At 46.8% G+C, this 14,636-nt stretch overlaps 1 protein-coding gene across 2 annotated transcripts in view; it reads right to left on the bottom strand.

Moving 5' to 3' along the window:
• Nucleotide 1: 1 nt before the first annotated feature.
• The window catches only part of CTDSPL (CTD small phosphatase like), a 113,597-nt gene continuing 98,962 nt past the window's right edge, over nucleotides 2-14,636 (bottom strand). For both annotated transcript variants that reach the window (XM_037526490.2, XM_037526499.2), the window contains 3 exons: nucleotides 11,388-11,480; nucleotides 7,632-7,817; nucleotides 2-3,665 (listed from right to left, as the gene is read on the bottom strand). In XM_037526490.2, the coding sequence (XP_037382387.1) occupies nucleotides 3,540-3,665; nucleotides 7,632-7,817; nucleotides 11,388-11,480 (405 nt within the window). In that variant the 3' untranslated portion in view covers nucleotides 2-3,539. The remainder of the gene's footprint in view (nucleotides 3,666-7,631; nucleotides 7,818-11,387; nucleotides 11,481-14,636) is intronic.

The raw sequence follows: 14,636 nt of genomic DNA, 5'->3' as shown, positions 1-14,636 counted from the left end.
CAGAAGCAGTCCATCCACAAGAGAGCATAATTCCACATGTTTATTTTTGGCAGGAAGGAATCGTCGCAAACCTCTTGACGGACAACGCTCACCCCTGGGAACGTGCACATCCCGCACGCAGTGCTCCCCAAGTGGTGCTGGATTGTATGTCATGTTCATATGTCCAACAGAAACCTATGACTACTCAGATACCACATCTCCTCTACTTGGGGGGGTGTTAGTCTGCAGAGAAGCTCCCTGGAGGATGGGACAGGAAGAGACACCATCAGATTTACAGTAAAATAGGAACAGAGGCAGCCAGTTAATTTTGTACAGGTAACAGCAAGCACTTCAAGCCCTCCACTCTTCCCGAACTCTGGCGTGCCAACTGTCCATCACAGCACCTTTAAAAGCAGAGGCACAAACGTCACGAGTGTTTGACCATAGGGCTGTGTGGTTCTGGATTTTATTAAGAAACCATCTTGAAAATAGAGGATTGTAAAATATTGCCAGGTTACAGACTTACAGGGTTTCATTTTTATACCAAAAGCCCAAATACTGCAACCATGATGGGATGGTGTCACCAGACCTAGGCATCCTCAGGTCTCCAAAGTCATCTCATCAACATTGCCCCATGTCAAAGGAGCTTCCCCACCAATATCAGCCGTGACAGATGGTGTTCCTTTTCAGTATACAAGTGCACTGTTGACAAACAGCTAATGGGTGAAATCACAGACCAACACGTAGGATTCCGAGCAATGGAAGACAGAGCAGTAACATCAGGTGTGTCCGGCAACTTCCGCCAAAGGCCTGGTGAGACATGGCAGAGCATCACTGGGGCCAGAGTCCATGTCCCAGAATATTCTGCTCCAGATCTTAATGTCAAAAATACTTGTCCAGGAGACTATATTTTAACCTGGCACAGAGAGGACCATGGAAACTCAGGTGAGACTTCTCTTTTGGCTAAAGAATTGGGGGTGTTTTGGTAACATGGGAAATCTATGGCACAGAGAAATAGCTAACAGCTTTCATTAGGTTTTAGAATCCACAATTTAATAAAAGGTAATAATTAAAAACAATACCCGTATTTACCTTAAAAAACATAAACCCCAAACATTCGTCTCATTTCTTGGCCTTATGTTAGAATTCTATTGCTTCATTTACATGTAGATGATTAAAAATATATATATATAGCTATAGATATCGATATTTTGATTATGTACATAAAACAGAATCAAGGGTTGAAATAAAAATGGTATTTTGGAGTGTGGTCAAATAAGGTGCACAGACTCCAGAACCCTCAGAGGGTCTGCTGGCCCTCCCAAGACATTCTGTGTCTGTGGTGGCAGGAACTGGGCTCTACCCTCAACAGCCCCGCACTGGCTTAGTGCAATGGTGTTCACGGGTTCGGGAACTACAAGGTCAAGTGTCTGGCTCAAACCTGCCAAGTGTCTTCACTCCATCTTTCAGAAGTAGGGTGTGTTCCTAGGTTTAATTTCCCGAAAATATTCTAGAATTTCAATCTTCTCTGTCCCCTCCTCCAAATAAGACTCTGTGATGCCAAATGAGAAGGGGGCACAGGGAGGGTCTAAGGCTCCATCAAGACTGATTTCAGTGTGGATTTCACAGACACTCGACTGTCACATTCAAGACATTTAAGGCAGCGGGTTCATTTAATGACTGGTTTTCCAAATCAAGGTTCATGGCATAGCAGATCTGCCAGGTAACTGTCACTATCTGTGGCGATGCCGAGCAAGGGGCTATTTCTACTTAAATGTGAATTACTGGGTTTGGAACACTTAGAATGTTGGGAGACCTGGTTACCCCTGAATACTTCTCTCCTGAATGCATGGCATCCACAGACCAAAGTGCTGTTGGGAGGATGTGATTGGCAGCTGGCTTCATTATTTTGTGTGTAGAAGCAAAAAAGAAAGTTCATTTTGACCCCTGATTTCCAGTCTTCTTAGTGCCAGTCGCTCCCACCACAATGCTGGCGGAGGCCCAACCCACAGAGGACTAAGGCAATGGTGCCAGCATGAAAGGGTTCTTTTTAATTACTTTGAAGAGCAATACTTTAAAGACTGTCTTGTTGTCAAACAAGGAACATGGCACTGCTTACAACATCTCACTAGGAAGAGCTGCAAAGGGAGTGCCAGCTCAGGGGAGGGAGCTTCCTCACCCTGGCTTGGGGCGACGAGTCCCACATCTAGACAGACTTCCCTGACCCGGGCTCAGAAATAGGCTGTGCTTCAAAAGAGAAGGTCAAGAGATGGACTTGGGCCACATCAGCATAGTGGCTGGTCGAGGCCACAGGTTATCACAGGATCTGATGTTGACGGCAGTTTAAAATTCACGTCACATCTCTGTGGCACGCTGGCCCTTTCGTCTTTGTACCCCTTGGAGTTCCCCTGGCTGATGCCAGGGAAGGAATATGGTTGGTGCAGTCTGCAATGGGGCAGGACACCTGTGTTTCTGACCCTGTCCAAGTTTGCAGCTTAGCAGTGAGCAGATTCTGAGCATAGGCACAGTGGCAAAGAACAGTGTAACAGCCGCTGGTCAATTCCATTTGGTGGCAGCACAGTAGCAGCAAAGAAAATTCCCAAACAGCTCCACATGTATCCAGTTTTCGGAAAGGAAAGATTTAAAATTCAATAAGCAAAAAAAAAAAAAAAATTTATATCCACGGGTTTTAGGGTTTCTTGTAACTGCTCTACCCAAAACAACAACGAAACTACATACAAAGTATGGTAGTAGTGTGAAAGCAGAAGTGACAGGATGTCACTTTTCAAGGGGGGAATGTGACCTCAAGACAGACTTGTCACCATCAGAAATCATATAAACGGATCTAATGTATCCTTAAGTGTTGAGCCACACGATGGCAGATACATTCCAAACTGGGTCAGAAATGAACGGAGACATTGACACAGTCATAAAAACTCTTCTTGGGACCCTGACCCTGCAGCATGCCACAGGCTGTCAGAGCTGTCCCACCTGTTGGGAGACAGGCTCCTATAATTCTCTGCCACCCTCACCCACCCATCCCCCAGGTTCTAGAAAATTGTCCTATTTATCTTCTTAGAGAATCTAAGACAATAAAAGACTAAAAGATGTCTGGAAATAGGCTGTATAGAAAAATCAACTCTCAGCTTAAAATAACATTCAAAAAGGCACTTCATCCTGTAGGAAAGAGATTCTGAGTTGAGTCAGCTGTTCCGAGCTGGGACAGGAGGGACAGGTTGTCTGCTTGGAGGGGAGGACAGTTGAAAGGAAGTCTGATAGATATCAAGCTTTTTTTTTTTTCCCCATATTTTTTTCTTTTTGGTATGTTTTAAGAAAAGCAAATCCAGTAAAATGCATGTCCCTTTATGAAATTCATTAAAAGAGTTCATTTTAAAATAGTTGTTTCTGTTCTTAAAAAATAAAACAGGTAGGTATGGCCACATTCGCTCTGTGGTCTGAAGCATGGTCTGTCCTCACTTTCAGTTCCTGGGAAGCTGAGGCCAGGCAGGTCCCCGAGGCCTGAGGTTCCAGAGTTCGCAGGCAGGAGGGCGAGGCCGGGGCTACCTACTGCAGAGTCTGTGCAGCATGCTGTACACGTCATCTTCCCGGCTCAGGCCTTCGAAGAAGGGGATGAGGTCCAGCAGCTCCGTGTCCGTCATGTCATCGAACCAGGATTGCACAGGCACCTGGAAGACAGTGCACAGAGAGGCAGTGGAACTGTGTCCAGGCCCGAGGGTGGCGCTGCTCCTAGCTGCCTGAGTCCCATACCTTTAACAGCTTCTTTGGTCAGGAGGAAAGGTATCTAGAAATCATTATCTTCTTCAGCATCATCAGCAGCAGCATCATTTCCGTTTATTCCCCCTGTTCCAACTAAGAGCAATCCAAAGCTACCTGGCTGGGGAGATGGGTCAGAAAGGCAAAGTTACCTAGTTTGGGTACATTTGCCTGTTTTGTTTTCCCACTGTGGAAATGGTGGCCAGAATGCAGAATACACGAAAACTAGTCCTTCAACTTGCCAATTTCCAAAAGCTCTTTCCATCATATCAAACTAGCTCCTGGCACCTTAGAGTCCTTGGAACCAGAGGCACCTGCCAGCCACCCACACCAGGGAGTCCACGTATAGGGTATGGAAGGGCTTCCAGTTGGGGTCAAGTTGCACGGTCAACAGCAGTAGAATTGCTTAGGGCCTCCCCGGTGGTGCAGCGGTTGAGCTGTGTTGGGTTGTGAAGCTGCCCACAGCCTCTGCAGCACCGGTTCGATCCCCGGCTTCTCCCTGGCCACCAGAGGAGGGTCCCACATGGCGTGCAGACCTCTCCTGCCGCCCACTGCTCCCCTCAGCAGTGTACTTCGGTCCTTCTGCCTGCTCTGCTCCCGGCTCTGGCTCTGGTGAATTCTCTCACCCTCCCGCGCTTCTGACTGTACCCAGTGCATGTATAACTAAGTAAATAAATAAATAAATAATTAAATAAATCTTAAAAAAAAAAAAAAAAAAGAATTTCCTTGCTTAGCAGTGATCAGGTAAAAGAGGAATTATTCAATTTTAGGACATTCTAAAACCATAGGCAAAGGTAGAATTTTTCCTTAGTCTTAGACACAGACATGGGAAAGGTGGTAGTGGGTGCAAAGAAGAGATTTAAAAAGAAATTTGGGGACATTTCTTGGATAACCAAATAAGTTTAAAATTGAAAGAAGGGCCTCCCTGGTGGCGCAAGGGGTTAAGATGCAACCTATGAAGCTAACCACAGCCACTGCAGCCCAAGTTCATTCTCGGCCAGGGAACAACCCACATGGAGCAGCAGACATCTCCTGACTTGCCTGCTGCTCCCCTCAGCAGTGTATTTCAGTCAGTCTGCCTGTTCTGTTCCCCAATCTGTCTCTGGTGAATCCTCTCATCCCGCACACCTCTGGCCTGTATCCCCATTCTTGCATGCATAAATAAATTAATCTTAAAAAAAATTGAAAGTAATTGACCCTTATACAAATCTAAAGGCAACTGAGAAACTAACATTTCCTTATGTAATAAAAAAATAAGGTAAGGATTAATGAAAAAAAAAAAAAATGAGTCCTCCTAAGGTAGAAGCAGGAACAGGGGAAAGCATAGAAAGAAACTTAAGACTTATCTAAGTTTATCTTTGTGGATAGTTTTGATATAGGAACCATGTAAATATGTTACATAGTTTAAATAAAATTAAACCATTAAGAAAGAAATGTAATAAGAAATGAAACTAAGTATGTAAAGTTGGCAATACAATCACAAAGAGAACTATTTCAAGTGACTTAAAAATACAATGTTCTGTCTGTATATAAGACAATAATACTGTCTTATCATTAGCAATAATATTAGTAATGCTATTTTGAAAGTATTAAACATATAGAGTAAGTCAAATATGTGATAAAGTCAATATCCTTAGGAATCAAGAGTTTTAGCATGAGGAGATACAAATATCAAAACAAAGAAATAAAACCAAAACTCTCTTAACATTGAACTGGAAAAGACTATGCATTTACTATTACTTTTCATTCTAAAAATATGTATATTTTAGCACTGTTCAGTAGAAAGGGCCAGAAGCAAAGGACATCCCAGTAGCAATGAGAACCCATCTAAACTGTGGTGTCTAAATGTTATTTCCACTAATAGGAAGGACGTTCCAGAGAAAAATGGCTGATTGTAGGGTTGATTTCAGGTTGGAAGATGAGCCTGGAACATTCTGTATCAGAAAGCAGGAAGCTATGAAAAAGGACTATTATGTGAAGGGAAGAGTGTCCACTGGTCAAAGGTGAAAATTTGAGCATATGAAAGAATCATAAATGGATTAAATTGTAACAATAAAAAACTCCATGAATTCATAATGATACTTAAAAATTTATTGGTTACTTCTGGAGGCTGCTAGAGCACCAACTCATTACTCTTTACGGTGCTATCCTAATTCAAACATTCACGCTGTGTTTTAGGGTAATCTGTAATTGATGAGGGCAAGTTCAATTTTTTTTTTTTAAATAAAAGAATTCTAGCCTATAATTGCAGAGACTGTGACAGAATTTAGAAATAACCATTTGCAATTCCTAATGAGATAGTGGGTAGGCAATGATCATCAGCCACCGCTCACATTTTTAAATGAAGGTTGATGAGGAATTACATTATGCACGGATCAGGCTAACAACACTTGAATCCAAAGGTCAATTTAAAATTCTTAGAGTGGGATGATCTGACATACATGCTCCCTGATGTGACACCACAGCAAGTACACAATACCACCTATGATGCATTCTTGGGGGAAAAATATGGACCTGAATCTAACCAAATAGTAGTGATCGAATTCCATGTGTCAAATAAATACGGTGAGTAGAAAAGCATAGAACACACACCAGCGTGGGCCACAACTAGACAAACTCAGAATGCAGAAGATTTCTACAAGACAAATAACCAGAGTTTCTGCAATAAATAAATGGTATGGAAGAAAAAGCTGGGAAGAAGTATGAAGATTAAAAAATAACTAAGAGTCATTGACCAAGGTGATGCATGGACCTTGTTTGGATTCTGACTCAAACAAACCAGAAGAAAGAAAACATTTCAAGATGATGGGGAAAATATGAACACAGTCTGGCATTGGATAATATTACAGATTATTAGTTTTGTTAGATGTGATAATGGAACTGTGATTGTATGAAGCAATCCTTATCTGTTAGCAACACTTGACAAAATGCATTATGTTGGATTTGATTAACTCATTCAAATGAACATGTTTAAATATAATAAAATTTGACTGTTTATTCAAAGAATGATCACACACTAAGTGAATCTAGTCTGAATTCATCTTTTTGTTATAAGCGGAGTATCAGAGTCTCGAGTATCAGAGACTCAAGGAGAGGCCTGTGTGCGGCCGTCTTGTTGCATCTGAGAAGCCTGGGCTTGGGAAGATGCCTCCTCTCCAGGGAAAGCTGCCTGAGCTGAGGGCTGGCATGGCTGCCACTGCTATAGGTTCAGCAGCCACTGGTGGGCCTGGCCCAACTCTGCTCCCCGACAGAGGTGGGAAGGCATCTCTCTTGCTCTGAGGTATATGCTACACCCAGAGAACAGGTGCTGGGAGCTACCATGCTCCAAGGGGTTTTATGTAGGAAATATTCCCATTTAGACAAAGGGAATGGCAAAGACTGGCAACCTTTTCTGAAGACCTTATTGAAAGTGTTTTATTCATTCTTGGTTAAGAAATAGCTTGTGTTAAAGAGGTCACCCAGGCCCTCTTAGGCAACAGGAGTCATGAGGTCCTGGACAGCAGCCAGCTCCAGGAGGTTAATGAAAGACAGAACTGCTTTCAGTAACAATACTAAAAATGCTAGTAAGATAAGAGGTTCATTGACTGCTTCCCCTTTGCAAATATTGTTCTAAGAGCTTTTCATGTACTGCCACGCTGAATCCTCCAATAGCCTTGTGAGAACAGCATTCTTATAGGCCCCATTTGACGGGTGAGGCCAACTGAGGCTCAGTGAGATCTAGGAACTTAGTCAATGTCACGTAATTGCTACATGGCAGAGTAGGGATTTCACCTAAAGCTCAAGAAACCTTGCCCAGATGTTGGGAGGAACCAAAGTGGTGATTGCTTGTCTGGCAGAGCTCAGACAGGGCCTGTGCTCTTTTCTTTGGGGCTACTTACTGCATTCTCAGGATGGAAGATGTATGAGGCAGGAGAATTGTCAACAATGATGACTTTGCTCAGCTCCCGTCCAAGGCGACTCAGGTCCTTCACGTAATTCCCTCGATGGAAAACACACGATTCTCTGAAAAGCCGGGCCCGGAACACGCCCCAGCGGTCCAGCAGGTCAGCCACAGGGTCTGCATACTAGAAAGCAAGTGTGGAAGTGAAGGCTGGGCACCCAAAAGAGGCCAGATATCCTGACCTACTGCAGCAGGATTCAGATTAGTTTCCTAAGAAGGGATTAAATCACTGAATATGTTTTAGGATCCGTACTACTTTCCTCCTGGAATCTTCCATTTCTCTGGCTTCTCACAACCAGTTAATCAAACTTATCAGTTTCACCTCCCAAATTCTCCTGAATCACCTGCACCTCTCTATTTCTTTCAGGCCTCTGTAATCTCTGGGCTGGGGTAGCTGTGTGAGCCCCCTAGGGCCTCCCTCTTCCCCTGGTGGCCTCCCCTCTTCCCCTTTTCCAGCCCATCCCCTAGAGCTGTCAGAGTGGCCACTGGAAACACGTCAGTCAGATCATGTCACTCCCTGCTCAGAACTCCTCACTGTCTACCTGCTGCCCTGGAATCAGGCCGGTGCTCCCTGGGTTATATCCCACGGGCCATGGCAGGATTCCCACCATCTTTCAGCTCCGGTCTCCAACCATTTTAGCCGCACTGGCATTGAGCACCGTCAGAAACCTTGTGCCAGTGTCTCCTCTGCAAGGGACATCCTCTCCTCAGCTCCCATGAGCCTTTGCTTCTGTCTCCTCGCTTTTCCAATCTTGACTTCCCTTTCCATCTATCTGGAGGTCACCTGCATCTTCCTTTCTGGAGGCTCTACTGACTCACAGTAATTTCCTTCACAGTCCTTATCACCATCTGGGACTATTTTACTTTCTCTTCTCTTGGCAGGGTCCAGGCCTTGCCTGTCATGTTCACCCTGATACCTCTAGCACCTTGTAGAGTGCCTACCTAACAGTGGGGCTCAGCAAATACTAATTTTATTAGTGAGTAAAGGAGCGAACTTTGATGTGGTTTGAAGGGCACGAAGCCATACTGCCCCCTAGAGGCCCTCTTGGCAACTGGGCCAGCCCAGCCCATTTTTTGGGAGGGAGTCTGGGCCCAGTTCAGATGGGATTCATTCTGCTTGGCCCTTTCTCAAGGAATTTTCCCCAAAGTGGGGTGACTGGATAAAGAAAGAAATGAGGGAAAATATTCATAAGTGATGATGTCAGTCTATGAAGGCTGGGGTTGGGGGCAAAAGGGTGGTGGTTCCAAGCCTGATGTGAGGCCAAGTCTCAGCACCAAGACCAAAAGAAGGGCACTGCCAGGTGTAACCAGGCCCAGTGACTGCCAGGGAAGCAGGAAGCACCTGAGGCTGGAGGTGCTGAGAAGGCCAGCAGTGGAATGCACCAAGCCGCTAAATGCAGAGTAAATATCAAAGGATGCAGGACTACAGGGCTACAACCTGCAGCTTTGATACCATGGGAAAGTCCTCTCCTCTCTAGAGACATCCTAAGGGGAGGCCAAGTCCCAGAGCAGGCTATATGCCCTACTGCAGGCTATATGCCCTACTGACTGAGCGGCGTGAGAGCTTGGGGCACTGCCATTTCTGCAGGTTACGGGCGTTAAGCACCGTGTGGTTGGACTGTAGAAAGCTGACAGAAAAGACGGGACAGAAAAGACCTCTGATTTCCTCCTACTCATGAACACTGGCGGTGGCATAATCTTTCAAGAGTATGTCTCAGTCTGGGGGCTCTAGCCCTCAGAGATGAATGTGGACTGTAAGCTTCATGAGGGCAGGCTTTCTCTCTTTTGCTCTGTGCTGCATCCCCAGAGCCTAGCAGAATACCAGAACATGGTAGGTGCTAAGTAAAGATTTGTTGCGTGAATGAATGAAGGAAGGAAACTAAGAAAAAGTTGCAGACACTGGCGGGTTCCTGTAGAACCCTGGGTGGTGGTTTGGAGGTCCACTGCACCAGTGGGGCTGGCTGGGGGCTGAGCCCAGAACCAAGGGCTGGGGAGTGCCTATCTGTCCCAAAACTTGCGCTTCAGGGAGGAAAAGGGGTAGAAGGCAGCATTCGGGAGCTGATTTGGCTGAGCTAGGCTGGCGCAGCAGCAAGAGAAGGGCTGGAGAGACAGATGGAGGGGCAGGTGGGAGCAGCCCAGGAAGAGAGACCAAACAAGGATGTTTAAGCAAGTGCTGGGGACAGCGCCAAGGGAGAATGTTTTCAATTTTGCAAATGATGAAACAATTCTCAATCCACCAACACCAGTGCAATCTTCCTGTCTGTTATTTCTTTGGTTATCGTTTCAGGTTCCTTTGCACCCCAGAGCACAGTTGGAAGAGCCACTGACACTACAGATACAATTAGTCTTGGTACCATTCACTTGAAAAAGCACTCACTGGGGAAGACTGTTTTCCCTGAGGCCGTGTTCTCTTTTCACTAAGCGAAAACAAGGCCCGGGTTTTGGAGTCCCTCTCTACCAGCGATGCGTTAACACCTGGCGATGAGCCTGGCAGAATGTCATGCAGGCAGGGCACTCTCGCCTCAGCCATGGTAGAGAGATGGCCCAAACCAGGAATGCCCAGGCCAGCAAAGCAGTATGTCTGGAACCCGAAGGCAGAGCCCCCACAGTGCAGAGAAGGGAGCCATCCGGAGACAGACATGGGGGAGGAAGCTGTACATGAAGGCTTGGATCAGGTGTGGAGACAGGCAGGTGACCAATCTGGGGCTCACAAAGCTCATCTTTAGGGTCTCTCAGTGGCCCCGACGTGCCCTGGCGTCAACAAAGAGTCAGTGCTGGAGAGGGTGGTCATGGCCAGGATCTCCTCCAAAGAAGTGGGGTCTGTCCAGTCTGCCCTATACAGAGCACAGCACCTCAGTCTACCTACGATAGGTGAGGCCTAAACATGCTGAGGGTTCTCTTCACCTGCTAATTGCCTTCAACAGTAACAGAGAAGAAATAAACCACTCTGATTAGTCAGAGCAGTAAAGATGCAGGGTGAGAGGTTCACACCAAGTTACAGGACCAAAACATGTAAGTTATTTTATTATCATTAGTCATTATGATAAGAAACAGTGAACACAGGAGCACTTAGCACGAGACTGCCCGGCACAGCATATGGAACACAGCAGGGGCTCCCTGAGTCTTTGCTGAATATGAGTCAGGCACTGTGCTAAGTCCTTTACATGCATTATTTCATTTGTTCCACCCCACAAGGCAGACAGAATCATCCCCAATTTACAGGGGAAACTGAGGTGAGAGCAGTGAAGGAACTTGCTGAGATCCAGAGCTCATTAGGGTAGCCACAGCAAAGCATGTAGTTAAGTCTCTGACACTGATCTTGCCCCTAAATCCGTGTTAGCCAAACCCAAGGGCACAGGGGCTGGAGACTCCAGTCTTAGGTTGCCAGAGATGCACATGCCCTTTCTCTGTCACGATGGACACCCGTGATTCCCTGGTTTGGAGGTCAGGCGGCTTCAGCTTCAGGCGGCTGCAGGCAGCAACTTCATGGAGCATTTGTTCTAAGTGCTCCCTGTCACCATGGTAACCCAGAAGCCTTTCAGGCTGGTGCTGTGCACATGGCCTGCATCCATCCCATCTGGGGTGGGAACCAGTCACCATAGAGACAGCCTCCCCCACCTTAACATAGGTCTGTTAACAGAGAGGGTGGAAGTGCTGGGAGGGGCTGGGGTGCCAGGGCCGGAGCAGGGCTCACCTTGGCCAAACTGGCAGTAAAAAGCACGCACTCAAAGAGCTGCCCCATCCTCTGGAGGAACTCGTCCACATGTGGCCGCTTCAGCACGTACACCTGCAATGGCAGAAACAGCAAGCTGGTCAGTCACAGGAGTTGCAAGGGATGGCCTGGGGCTCAAACACCCACATGGGAAGAGTTCTAAAAAGGTTCAGGCTTCTTGCCCCTAGTCTACATGTGGTGTGGAGACCCAGATTGCATGACGGTCTACAGAATCAGACGCAGCACCTCAGGCCAGACACGCTCCTCAGACTGGGCTCCAGATCTGAGTTCGGTGCAGATGCTGCTCCCAGAAAAGAAAGAGAAGCTGACCATGGTCGTGAGGGTCTTGGGGATTTTCAGAACCAGCGAGTGCCATGTTTGTGCGAAACGGCTCATTCTTTTCACCTGTGTTTCTCTGTACAAACTCTAGGTCAAACCCTATGTGACACAGGACATAGTCTGACTGTCCTTTTGAAGGTCTGTGCCTGGCCCTTTGCCTGGCAGGTCTGCCACTGTTCTGGCTGCCACTTTCTCTAACTGGCATACCTCTCTCACTAGGAAGACCTGGGATGGAAGTGTAGGCCCAATAAAGTTCTAAAACCTCCTTGTTAACCTGACACCACAAAGGTTATTCTGCTTGGTACAGAAACACAAACTTCAGGGGAAGTAGAGTCAACCTAGGTCCCAGAAACCAGGCCTGAGGACGGGCCTCCAAGTGGTGGTGGTGGTGGTGGGGGGGGGTTTAGGGATTGGGGGGGTAAAGAGAAGCCTTCCCTAGAGTGGCTGGGCTTTGGGCTGCTCACTACAGAGCCTGAAAAAAACCGAGGCATCAAGGGAGATGGGTGAGAAGGCAAAGTTGGTGAGGGAAGGTAGAGGAGGTGGGAGAGGGAAGAATTAATTAAAATTTGAATAAATTCCATTTTAAATTAGCCACTTCCCTTCCTTAAAGCAAATCAAACTCATTACCATTCAATTCATATTCACTGAGCCCTAGCCTCTGTGCTCAGTCTGAAGCAGCTACAAAAATGAATACAACACAGGCCTTGCCCTCAAAGAGCTCACAATCTAGAGCACACATAGGCAAAAATATATAAAAATAGAAACAGCAAAATTAAAGTTATAGTAGAGAGAGAAATTAAGAACTATTAACTCCCATTCTCACGAGTAGAGCATCCCAGAAGGTAACATTTGGCCTGGACCTTGAAGGATGAATAGGAGTTCACCAGGTCAGCAAGGATGAGGTTAAGTGAGCTTCCAGGCAGAGGGAACAGTCTGTGTGAGAGAACTGGCCTGAAAATACTGGGGGTCTTAGAGAATGGCAGGACTGTGTGACCAGCCCTTCAGAGGCAGTGATTAATGAGACAGGGGCTAGGCGAGGAGACAAAGTGTGAAAGACAGGTCGGTGAGTATGCCTGGGCCATGAACGGCAAACGGACCAGGTTGGATATCCTGTGGGAGTTAAGAGGGAACAGGGGGCTCGATACCACACAGGGATCCTACGGAGGCAGGATCTGGTGAGAAGCTTGTGGTCAACTAGAAAAGTTGGGCAGTGTGGGACTGGGCCAAAGATGTAGAGGAGCAGGATGCCCTGGGGTGGGTGCCAACAAGAGTAAGGAGCTAGGTAGGAGGTAGGGGTGGGGGCTGAGGGCTGGGCCTGAGGCTGCAGAAGCTCTAGGCCCCAACTTGGCTCATGAGACTCCTGGTGTCAGGGAACACATGGAGCTTGCAGCTCTCAGTCTCTCTGGGAATGCTGCTTGGGAAGCAAGCTTTGCTACATGCAAAGGGGAAGAGAGAGGTTTGGGAACTCTGGTGTTGCTGCCTCAGGCAGAGAGGAGGGTCCTGGGCCCAGATGCCGGCGTCCAGGCCCGCGTCCCCGTGCAAGTAACCAAGAATAGGCCCATTGGGACCTGCACAGCCTATCCTGGATTACTTGAACGAGGCCACGGTCTTCGCCAGAGCCTTGGTCCTCCTCTTGGCGCCTGTGGCTTCATTCCCTCAGGAGAGAGTTTCTGACCCCAGCCCTGGGGCATTTATGGTCAACTCTGGAAGGGGGCCGGGGCAGCGGGCGGTTCCTATAATAATGGGCTGCCCATAACAGGTCAGGCCTCAAGGGTCACACTCACAGTCACATGGGGAAGGATTCATCTCTCTCTTAATTCTTGCCATGCCAGTGGGCAGCCTCCACTTTGTCTCATTTCTTTATAACACATGTAAACAAATGCAGAAACTTTAACTGCTTCTCAAATACTGAGTTAATTCAGTTGATGCGTTTCAAATGTTAAATGACCAAGTGTCCACATTTTGGCTCCCTGGCTTTTGAAAGCATGAAGTTTGGACAGGCTAGGGAAAGAGATGCTTTTCCCAAGGATGGCTTTTCCGAGGGACTGCCATTCCCAGGACAGTTTCCTTGCAGTACTCCCTGGAAGACAGGGGAGAAAGCAAGGCCAGGGGATGGGAGGGTCTTGTGTTGCAAGAAAAAAGTCCTGGGCCAGGAGGCAGGAGACTGGAATTCTCACTTTAATTTTTTCCATGGTATGACATCAAAGCCAACTCTTTCTCTGGCTGAGCCTCAGTTTCCCCATCTGGACAAGGAAGTGGCTTGTACTAGCTGACTTCCAAGTCCTACCCGCTCTGACACATAACACCCAAAGGTGAGAGAGACTGACATTGTCACTGACATTGTTAAAGGAAAGACATCTCATCGTGGCTTAAGAGCCACGAGCTTTTCCTTCATGGGATATAAACACACCAGGCCAGAGGCTCTCTCCTTAAGCCTCTGAGGCTGACATGAAAATGGTTTGATCATCCCTATAGAAAAGCTAACAAAAGCACAGAGGCTAGTTTTCCTATAATATTTCCAATATGTTCATACAGGAAGCTATTCCCAGAGAAGTTACAAGCAGATAAGGGGGAAAAAAAATCAGAAATATGCCATAATGCATCTTTATTCAAAGCTGTTTACTGATCCAAAAACTTATACCCTTCCCCCTCCTCTTTTGGGTTGGGATTTGGCTAAAGAGTCACTGGAGGACATGGTGCAGGAATAACAAAATCAGTCTGGAGGGGCTGGTATTGGAAATGGACACCTTTTCCTGAGAATCCACCATAAGTGGGTGACTTGGGACACTGTGACACTTCCCTGTTGCCTGCTAGGAGGGTAGCTGAAAGCAATCATGTGAGGAAGTTAAGTATCAGACAATCACACCAGGCTGGTGGCAGGTATGGAAACTT

The sequence above is a fragment of the Talpa occidentalis genome, unplaced genomic scaffold (genome assembly GCF_014898055.3).
Source record: "Talpa occidentalis isolate TD23 unplaced genomic scaffold, MPIMG_talOcc4v2.1 talOcc4.10, whole genome shotgun sequence".
Taxonomy (NCBI): domain Eukaryota; kingdom Metazoa; phylum Chordata; class Mammalia; order Eulipotyphla; family Talpidae; genus Talpa; species Talpa occidentalis.
The sequence above is the reverse complement of the archived record's forward strand: the minus strand, read 5'-3'. Positions and strand labels throughout refer to the sequence as shown.